Genomic DNA, 11,396 nt, shown 5'->3' on the forward strand with positions numbered 1-11,396 from the left:
CCAAGAGAAAAAGATGTTTTATAAACACATTCTACCAGTATACGAAGTTTTAAATTTTTTAGTTACCTAGAAAAAAATGTTAAAAACTGCCGTTCAAACCGAAAAGATCCGTAGGTGCTTCATTTGGGACACCACAGTCTGTGACTCTTTTACTCCCCCCCACAACCTAGATGCTGCAGTAAATGGGAGGGTCACTGCTTTCGTAGCCGAAAGGAACAAAACCTTGAAGTATCGAGACCTGACAATGAACTATCTCTTCCAACCTATGGTGTTTGAGACGTTCATCGTTAGGAGCTCGTTCATCAATGTGTCAGGTGATACATCCTTCAAAACTTCCACGCTTCTTGAGATTCGCCAACACTACACCTGATTTTCTCCCCTCCATACACACGCAAGCATGTATCTGACTCATACACTGTTCACTTCCAAGACATTTGTACATTACTGCATATGCTTTATACGCACTTTTGCCAAGTTGTGGTGCACCTGAGCACTGTATACATCATCATCATCATCACCACCACCACCACCACCACCACCACCATCATCATCATCATCATCATCATCATCATCATCATCATCATCATCATCATCATCATCATCATTATTATCATTATTATTATTATTATTATTATACACGTGAAGATACTTGGCTTTTCCAACGCCTTAGCCCCACCGTCGCCCGTGGTAATATTGTGAACGTGCTGGTTTGGTTCAGTAGGTTCTGCTGAACCTTGTGGTGCGCGACCAGTTGAAGCACTTAGTGCTGCATTGTTTTCTTCTCTTTCTTCCCCACAAATGGTTTCAATACAGTTTTAGCGGAGAGATCTAGAAGAATTTGAAGAAAGTTCTCCGGTTATTTTCTTTCATGTAAATAAATGTCAATTAACAAAAACAAAACAAAACAAAACAAACAAACAAGCAAACAAAAAACATTAGTAAATCAAAGAAAAATTTATATTTACAGAGGGAAAATCGTTGAGGGTCGCCGGAAGGCTACTTGAGGACCGCATGCAACCCTGGGAACTGCTGATTTAGATAGTAAAACGTTGAACTAGTTTTGTCATTGTAACCTCTTCAATGTTGACTTAGTCGATATTCATCATAAAAGTAGCAAGTTGGCAGGATTGTTTGAGCGTTGGTTAGAGTGTTTTGCGGTATTTGTTCCGGCTCTCTGCACTCTGAGTTCCAATCTCGCTGAGGTCAATTTTGCCTTTTATCTTTTCGGGGGTCGATAAATAAAGAATCATTCCAGTACTTGTGTCAGTAGTATCTTAAAACATGGACGCACTTTTGGAACTAACTTACTTTATTATATGAAATATTATCTAATTCTCTGACTATGGTTATGTAGTGGATCTTGCAGGCATAATGTAGATTCGATCCTAGATAGCCAAATTTAAATTAACACTTTAACTGCACATTTCTCATGGTAAAACAATAGTTTTTCTGTGATAGCAGTTTATATTTGCCCAGCGCCTTAGTTTAGCAAAATAATGTCTTCGCCACTTGACCCTTCTAACCTCTTCTATTTCACCAAAAGCTAGAATTATGATAACAAGTACCACCAACGAAATCCATTGGTCTCAACGATATGTCTATCCTTCTGGATAGTTATAAAAACAAGAACCCCCGAGTAAGTGACGGTCATAACACAGACTTGGTCTGGGAGTTCGCTATCCTTGCTAGGGAGAGCGAAGGTTGCCCAGGTGTTTATAGCATCTGTGATAACCTACCACCTAACCGTTGTGCCTTTCCCCGGTTTGTGGCCGAACAAGTTGGAACGGATCTTTTTCTGCTTTTTGTGGGAGGGGAAACCACCACTTGTGAGGCGCTCCATCTGCTGCCAGAAACCGCTAAAGGGTGGGTTAGGGATGCCTTAGCTGATGATGTGCATGTACGCGCTGAGGCTGAGACACCTCTGGCTCTATCTGGATGGTGAACGGGTGTGGTCACCGCATGTCAAGTTCTTCCTGACACATTTGACGTCCCTGCGAGAGGTAGGAGCATGGTTCACGTGGAGACCAAAAATGAGTGTATGGCAGAGGGAGTGCTGAAATGCACTCACTCTGTTCTCCCGGGCGAGCAATGCCGGCAGCGGGGTTTCCTACTGCGGATTTCTATAGCGGATTGGTAGAGCATATGTCCGACGACGCCCTGGGGGAGACTCTAGGCTTCGATGAGGAACAGCTTGTCAACCTGTTCGGAAGAACATTCGGGGCGAGGTATCTGGACAACTTCCAGAAATCACTGGCCTGGTTGTGCTACCGATCACCCTTGCTAGTTCAAGAGAGGTTGTCAAGGCATGGTGCCAGTGTTCCGCCCACGTGCCCGAGGTGCGGGCGTGTCAGTGAAACTGTCACGCACGCCTTTATACATCTGGTGTCAGATGCGGAAAGAGTACGGGTATCGATTGAGTCTATCATTAAGATTGTGCAGCCTCCCATATATAGCCTTCAATTCTTGGGGCAGGGGAAACAACAGAAAATGTTGTCGTTCATATTTATTCATTTTATCAAATAAATCACACACCTACGTACATATTTCATATACACATACAGACATTATTATTATAGATAGGGTGGTGGTTTGGCAGGATGGTTGCATTGTCAAACAAAATGCTTCGCGGTATTTCATTTCTACGTTCTGGGTTCAAATCACAACAAGAGGTCGATAAAATAAAATATGAGTCAAGTACTGAAGATCAATATAATCGATTAACCTCCCTAAGAAACCTCTATGTGTGTGTGTGTGTGTGTTTCCCGCCACCGCTTGGCAACCGGTGTCGACTTGTTTACGCTCAGGTAAGATAGCAGTTCGGCAAATGAACCGATACAATAAATACAAGACTTTAAAAAAGGACTGGAGTCGTTCTGTTTGACTAAATCCTTCTAGGCGGTGTCTCAGCTTGGCCGCACTCAAATGACTGCAACAAGTAAAGAATAAAAGGCAAAGGAACAAAGTTCCAAGTCATATTGCTGAAGTTCTATTAAAAGATATAAAAAGGGACGCAACTACATAACTTGAAAAGTTACTTCCCTTGAATATAGCATACAGTATGTTTGTTTTTATCAGTAAACCAACTCATCTCTACTCTGACTAATATTACACGCTTGTAAGTACCAGCTGATCATTGGGATCGATATAATTGGCTTATCCCCACCCCTCCCCAAAACTGCTGGCCTTGTGCAAAAAAATTGAAACCATCATTACTCACTAGAATACATTTCTTCGAAGAAGCATTTGCGTGAAACAACTGTCCTCTCCTTTTTACGAATTTCATTAACTGTAATTTTTCTTTGGCTGATGAAAAGCATCATTATTTTCCTCTGTCACCAATGTTTATGGTTTTCTGTTACTAAAAGCAAATGGACCGATCTTTCGCTGGTTTCTCGATAAGTATCGTAATTGTTCGATCAATGAAACTACTTACTCATTGAATTATAATATACGTGGTTGAGGATTTCGCATACATTTGTACCATTTTACGTAAATCTTAAATAGAATTAATGACAAAGCCGAGCCTTTAATTACAAGCACAAGACAACTCGCAACACACACACGCTCGCACATTCACAGTTATTTCTCCCCCCCTCTCTATCTATCTATCTATCTATCTATCTATCTATCTATCTATCTATCTATCTATCTATCTATCTATCTATCTATCTATCTATCTATCTATCTATCTATCTGTCTGTCTGTCTGTCTGTCTATTACTCTTATACAAGAATGTTCTTGACAGTGACTTCGAAGTATCGGGCATCGTCGGGCTACAAAAATGTAGAGTTACCCATCGGATTAGTGTGAAATTGTTATTATAACTGAACATAAAAACAAATGTATATATATATATGTTTTTACAAAAAAAATTTATCCGGAGAAGAAGCTCACACTACGAAGTAGAGCAGTCTATATTTTTTCCTGGTGAAGTTTATGGGGTTACCCGGGTTTCCCGTCCATAAAGGGTTTAACTTTATGGCGTATCGTCAGACCCCAAGACCTGTTGGCCTATGACCTCTTTAAAAGTATTTTAAAGAGGTCATAGGCCAGAGTAACCCCATAAATTAGCTTTCACCAGGAATATATATTATATATATATATATATATATATATATATATATATACATACAGTGAGACGGATGACCACTATGTGGACAACCCTTATGCTAGAAGTAGATCCGCTATGGTCTTACCACTAAGAAATGTTCTCAAGAAAAATCTAGCAAAAATTTTTTTTCTTGAGAACATTTCTTAGTGGTAAGACCATAGCGGATCTACTTCTAGCATAAGGGTTGTCCACATAGTTGTCAAACCGCTCATTTGTATATAATACAGTTTACTGAACCTTCAGATTTTGTATGCTAGACCACTGGTGTTAAATTGATGTTAATTTAATTAAATTAATATCCAATTTCTCCCCTCATTATATATATGTACAGGTTAAATAAAGTGAGACAATAAAGCTAAGGCAGTGTGAATTTTTTAGGACATTTTATAAAGAGAAGGGTAGTCTTACACCTGTTCAAGATATAAAATATATTCCCTCACCAGAGACGATATGAGAGAGTTAAATAGAAGGAAATAGTAGAATTCAAAATAAGAAGTTATTTTGGAAAGCGAGGGATATAGGAAGTATAAAGGGAAATATAAGAATAATATATAGACATATATAGTCAGTAAATCATAAATCCGAAATAGACGCACACTCTTTTATAGAGCAGTAGAGTAATTAGATAAGGATAATTATGGCCGGTCTATGGAGTTACCCAGGGTTTCACGTCTATATAGCGCTTAGTTTTACAGCGTTTCTTCAGATCCTAATATTGTATATATATATCTCTCTACATACATACATACATACATACATACATACATACATACATACATACATACACACACACATACACACACACACACACACACACACACACACACACACATATATATATATATATATATAGTATGTATAAGAAATATATATAAAAATACAAAATGGGACAAGAACGCAAAACATTCAAATAGACGATACGGTGTAACGTACACCTTGTTCTCTTCTATGTATGTATATATATATATATATAGGGGAAGAATTAACAAAAAAACAAAAGACGAAAATAGGTGGTGTAGAAAACAAACAGATGTATTAGTGTATTAGTATAACGCTCGGGAATTGAAAAAGTCTTTAACGTTTCGAGCCTACGCTCTTCCACAGAAAGGGGCACAGAAAGAAACAAGGAGAGAAAAAATGTGTGTAGTGGCTAGCGATCTCTCTCTCTCTCTCTCTCTCTCTCTCTCTCTCTCTATCTATCTATATATATATATTTATATGTATATATAAGCATGCTTCATGATACCGAATCAAGATTGCATACTTTCACTTGGAAGCTTCAAAATAAAGGTGAAAAATATTCACAGCAATATGTGTGTGAGAGAATAAAAAAAAATTTTTTAATTGAAAAGAAAGAAAAAAAATCGGTATTTCAAAGAACTCATCCTTCGTCCCCTCCAAATCTGGGATTTTTACGAAGGAGGGAGATGCAAGGGAGGTTATTGTGTTCTTTTCGCTTCCCCTGTACAGAATCATAACTAGAGGAAGTGTAATGCCCTAATGGGGAATTGAAAACTCACAACGGCCTAGACTTTATGACAGAATAAAAACAGCAACCATAAAAATCTAGCGAAGGTCTGATACATCTGAATAGTTGTCATCTCTGTCGCCGTCGCTATCTTATAATAGTAACCATAGTTACATTAGCAGCAGTTTTGAGTTGATTGTCCACGCCCACATACTTGACACACAAACAGTAGCAGGAGAACAACTACATGGATCCGCCTTCTTGTGGTAACGCGCGATCATAGGAGATAAGATTGTACTAAAGCTAAATAACAACCCATATTTTGTGCTACAACAAAGTACCACGTTGAGTGAGTGAGTGAGAGAGAGAGAGAGAGAGAGAGAGAGAGAGAGAGAGAGAGAGAGAGAGAGAGAGAGCAGTTCACTGATGTAACGGTTGAGATACGGTACAATTGACAAATGTTTCCCCGGCTGTTCCTTGATTCCAACCGGCGAAGTCAATACAAGCAGAGCTGTCTTGATGCATCGGCACACTGAGCAGTTACTTGAGGACTACACAAACTCAGGCCCAACATTTATCTATGTATACTGTGATTTTTATATAGGGGTCCCTGTGCGTTGCCTTGCTCGGGAAGGAGGTCTATAATCCTGTTAAGACGGGCCTGCGACAAAGTTGTGAGAAGTAGCAGCAAAACAACAGTATCAGGAAAGGGATGCGCAACGGCCCAGTGGTTAGGGCAGCAGACTCGCGGTCGTAAGATGATACTGATGCTGCACATGCTGCCCATATTGAGTTCAGGGTGTTTTGAAGTATAGTGTTCACATCTCCAGAGTCGTAAAATTCCTGCCAGTTTGGGCGTTGTAGCTCGGAACAGCAAGAGTTCCACTCTGCTTTATTCCAGTCAAAGCGAGCAGTTTGGAGATGGCTGTGGTTTTTGTTACTGCCCATAAGGGACAGATTGGCAATGATCATAGTTGCCTAAAGGTTCCTCAGTAGCAACACTAATAACTGTTTTAGGAGTAGTGGTAAAGAGTAAATCCAAAGTTTTGTCACCCCTTGTTGGGCAGTCGACCACTTGGAACCAGTTCGAGTCCAGCACTAGCTCAATGAAATCATTGGCCCTTTGCGGCCAACGAAAGGTTTCCCAATCAATCTCAGAGTGATTGAAGTCAACTGCAATAAAAACATAAGTGGATGTTTTCCTGGCGGCACTTCTGAGGATATCACAAAGATGTGTGTCCTGATGGTTATTTGGGGGGCGGTAAACAACTCCAAGTAGAAAATTGGTTCAAATCAACGCAAGGAATTACTGAAAACTTTGAACGAATGCAGACCATCACACCACCACCACTACGATTATTGCGGCCTTTGCGAAACAAGTTGTAGCTAGCTATGCTGAAAACCGCATCACAGAGTAAGGAATGTACCCATGTTTCCGAGATTCCGGCGCGAATACCAAGCAATACATGTTGTTTCCAAATTTCTGGCCGAGTGAATTGCGCCAGGGTGCTGTTTTTCTCAAAGACGGTGCCCAACTGACCCTATTATACTGTGTAGTCGACAAGACCAAAACCAAACACAGCGCACGCGCGAAATCGGAAATATAAGATTACAATTTATCCATCGCACCCTGCATACAGCTTAAATATTTCATATAAAACTGCATCATCAGAGTGTAGTAAGGGCAACAACTTTCTGGACACCTATCAACACCGTTATTATTACTGCTACAAATTAGTTGTGATATCACTGATCTAAAGTGGTGACTCATTTAATAGCTATTTTATTTCAGATTGGTGACTCATGCAGTATCGATATTTTATTTCTTGTTAAAGCGGCGTGCTGGAAGAGTCCTTCACATACCGGACAATGTGCTTAGCGACACTTCTCCTGGCTTTAACATATTGCGTTCAGTTTCTGTAGCGGTCGAACTTTTTCTTCCATGGTCAACAAATTGTGAAATATGTAAATTCATAAACACACACACACACACACACACACACACACACACACACACACACATTCTTTAACTTGTTTCAGTCATCAGACTGCGGCATGCTGGGGCACTATCTTGAAGAATCCTAGTCGAATGAATTGACTCCAGTTCTTATAAAAAAAAATTTAAAGCTTGGTACTTATTCTATCGGTTACTTTTTACCGAACTGCTAAGTTATGGGGACGTAAACACACCAACAGCGGTTGTCAAGTGGTGGAGTACACACACACACATGCACACGCACAGACATACGGAGGGCTTCTATTAGTTTGCGTCAAGCAAATCCTCTGACAAGGCTTTGGTCGGGTCGAAGCTATAGTTGAAGACACTTGTCCAAGGTGCCACGCAGTGAGACTGAACCCGGAACCATGTGGTCGGGAAGCAAACTTTTTACCACATAGCCACTTCTAATATATTTATATATACATACATAAATTTATTTATATATACATATATACATATACAGTGCGTGTCCGAGTTTGGGCATTCGGAGTTACAAACGATAAGAAAAACATAAAATAAAATTTCTGCATGTTTTAAAGTTTGTTCGTTATGAGGATAACTCAGAATTGTGAAGATTCAGCTTAAAATGAATGAATATATATATATATATATATATATGAATAAATGAAAGAATTGAGTCGAACGAAGATGTTAACAAAATTCCTTTACTCTCGACACATGTTTCGAAGACGGCATACTTTTATTCCGAAGGAATAAAGGGTGCATTATGCAATCTTCTCATCAGGAAAGATAAGGAGCCTCACTCAGCCACAAGACGAACAAAAAATTTTGATGATTGCCTACATGGTGACCACAGTGATAATGAGTGTTTTTTAAAAAAAATCCATTATAAAATCCGTTATACACACACAGACACAAATGCAGTTATATACACACATTCATACACACACATAAACACTTGCACTCATTAACACAAGCACACACCTGCACATCCCCATACGTACGGCATACATATTGTCCCCTACCTATTTTTACTACTTCCTCCTTCTACCCAATTTTGACGTCAATGATTATAACGGATTTTAAAAAAAAACACTCATTATCACTGTGGTCACCATGTAGGCAATCATCAAAATTTTTTGTTCGTCTTGTGGCTGAGTGAGGCTCCTTATCTTTCCTGATGAGAAGATTGCATAATGCACCCTTTATTCCTTCGGAATAAAAGTATGCCGTCTTCGAAACATGTGTCGAGAGTAAAGGAATTTTGTTAACATCTTCGTTCGACTCAATTCTTTCATTTATTCATATATATAAAAAACACACAAATTTCCACACAAGAACCCGGAGTTTCTACCCTTGACAGGTCGCTTCAACCGTGTTTTCTGACGTGAATTTGCTACCCAGGTATCGGTTAAACGAATTTCCCATGCTAGGATAATTCATTCACCTACTTATATATATATATGATTGTGTATAGAGGGATATATATTATTCAAAGAAATTCCAAGTCTGTTTTGTATGTTTTATTTATATTCTTTATAATATTAATGTAGAATATAGAATATATAGTATAAATAATATATATATATATATATATATGAATAAATGAAAGAATGGAGTTGAACGAAGATGTTAACAAAATTCCTTTACTCTCGACATATGTCTCGAATGAAAACATGCTGTCTTCGTTTTCCAAAGGAATGAAAACATGCTTTTCTTCGAAACATATGTCGAGAGTAAAGGAATTTTGTTAACATCTTCGTTCGACTCCATTCTTTCATTTATTCATATACAATATACAAATTTCTGTACATGAACCCGGATTTTCTACCCTTGACAGGTCGCTTCAACCGTGTTTCTGACGTGAATTTGCTACCCAGGTTTCGATTAAACGAATTTTCCATGCTGACGATAAACATAGGATAATTCATTCACCTACTTAAATATATATATATATATATATATATATATATATATATAGATAAAATGAAATGAAGTATTGATTGTCTTATTGAATAGATGAAATATTGAATATAAAATATTAAGGGACTAGTATACTTTCTTGCATTATATATTTCTTTACTGCCCACAAGGGGCTAAACATAGAGGGGACAAACAAGGACAGACAAAGGGATTAAGTCGATTACATCGACCCCAGTGCGAAACTGGTACTTTATTTATCGACCCAGAAAGGATGAAAGGTAAAGTCGACCTCGGCGGAATTTGAACTCAGAACGTAACGACAGACGAAATACCACTAAGCATTTCGCCCGGCGCGCTAACGTTTCTGCCAGCTCGCCGCCTTAAAAAAAAAAGAAATGCTTACAGCACCTAGGTTTCCCAAGCGGTCACCCATCTAAGTACTAACTAGGCTCGATGTTGCTTAACTTCGGTGATCGGACGAGAACCGGTGCTTTCAACGTGATATGGCCGTAAGCATTATAGCAGTCTTCAAGGTCCCAGGTTGTGACAGGAGTGTTTCAACTGTGGTTATATATATATATATATATATATTATATATATATATATATAAACTGTGCTTCCCACCCTTAACTAGCACTCCGTCGGTTAAGACGACGAGTGTTCCAGCTGATCCGATCAACTGAAAAACTTGCTCGAAAAATTAAGGTCATATGACTGATCACTCCACAAACACTTGTACCCTTAAAGTAGTTCCCAGGGCGAATCAGCGTGACACAAAATGTGACAGGGCTGGCCCTTTGAATTACAAGTACAACTAATTTTTTGCCAGCTGAATGGACGGGAGCAACGGGAAATAAAGTGACTTGCTTGAGGGCCTAACGCCGCACCAGGAATCAAACTCACGACTTTACTATCGTGAGCCTAACCATTAAGCCACATTCTTTCACATACGCGCGTGCGCACATACACACATACACGCATGCACACACGCATGTACGCACGCATATACATACATACACTCTCTCACACACACACACACACACACACACACACACACACACACACACACACGCGTACATGCGAGCAGATAGGCGCAAAATAAACTGGAGAAAATAGCACTCGAATACCAATTGTAGAGTACAATATTAGGTTTTATGGAAGCTGAAAAACTTCACCAACTGTTACTCAGAGTTTCACGAAAACGATCATCAGACAGAAATAAACTATTGGAAGAACGTGGTGCTTTATAAATATTTATAAATAAAACAGCGATAATTATTTAAATAACTTATCAAATAAGCATTTAAAGCTGATTGGAGAGGGATTATTCACTTTGAAAATGTTTGGAATTTGTTGGATAAAACGATTTAGCGGTAAAAATAACTCCAGATCTCGCAAGGGTAGCCTTAGAAAGGTATTGTGGTTCAACATTAATTTAGTATGCATGTCAAGACTAATGTAGATAAACATTTTAAAGTTTAGTACCGGGATATTTTCCCAGAAGGCATAATATATTACTCTTTTACTCTTTTACTTGTTTCAGTCATTTGACTCTGGCCATGCTGGAGCACCGCCTTTAGTCGAGCAAATCGACCCCAGGACTTATTCTTTGTAAGCCTAGTATTTATTCTATCAGTCACTTTTGCCGAACCGCTAAGTTACGGGAGACGTAAACACGCCAGCATTGGTTGTCAAGCGATGTTGGGGGGACAAACACAGACAAACAATCATATGCACACGCACATACATACATACACACACACACACACATTATATATATATATATATATATATATATATTCGACAGGCTTCTTTCAGTTTCCGTCTGCCAAATCCACTCACAAGGCTTTGGTCGGCCCGAGGCTATAGTAGAAGACACTTGTCCAAGGTGCCACGCAGTGGGGCTGAACCCAGAACCATGTGGTTGGTAAGCA

At 39.0% G+C, this 11,396-nt stretch overlaps 1 protein-coding gene and 1 non-coding gene across 2 annotated transcripts in view; both read right to left on the minus strand.

Annotated features, from left to right (window-relative positions):
• LOC115229894 (Bardet-Biedl syndrome 4 protein-like) overlaps nt 1–1,960 on the minus strand; it is a 39,173-nt gene extending 37,213 nt beyond the window's left edge. Inside the window, exon 1 of the mRNA XM_036507148.1 lies at nt 966–1,960. Within this exon, the coding sequence (XP_036363041.1) occupies nt 966–1,013 (48 nt within the window). The 5' untranslated portion in view covers nt 1,014–1,960. The remainder of the gene's footprint in view (nt 1–965) is intronic.
• Nucleotides 1,961–9,858: 7,898 nt separating this feature from the next.
• Nucleotides 9,859–9,977, minus strand: LOC115219827. Its single transcript, XR_003882367.1, has one exon. It is a non-coding gene; the product is annotated as a 5S ribosomal RNA (ribosomal RNA).
• Between the last annotated feature and the right edge of the window lie 1,419 nt (nt 9,978–11,396).

The sequence above is a fragment of the Octopus sinensis genome, linkage group LG1, assembly GCF_006345805.1.
Source record: "Octopus sinensis linkage group LG1, ASM634580v1, whole genome shotgun sequence".
Taxonomy (NCBI): Eukaryota; Metazoa; Mollusca; class Cephalopoda; order Octopoda; family Octopodidae; genus Octopus; species Octopus sinensis.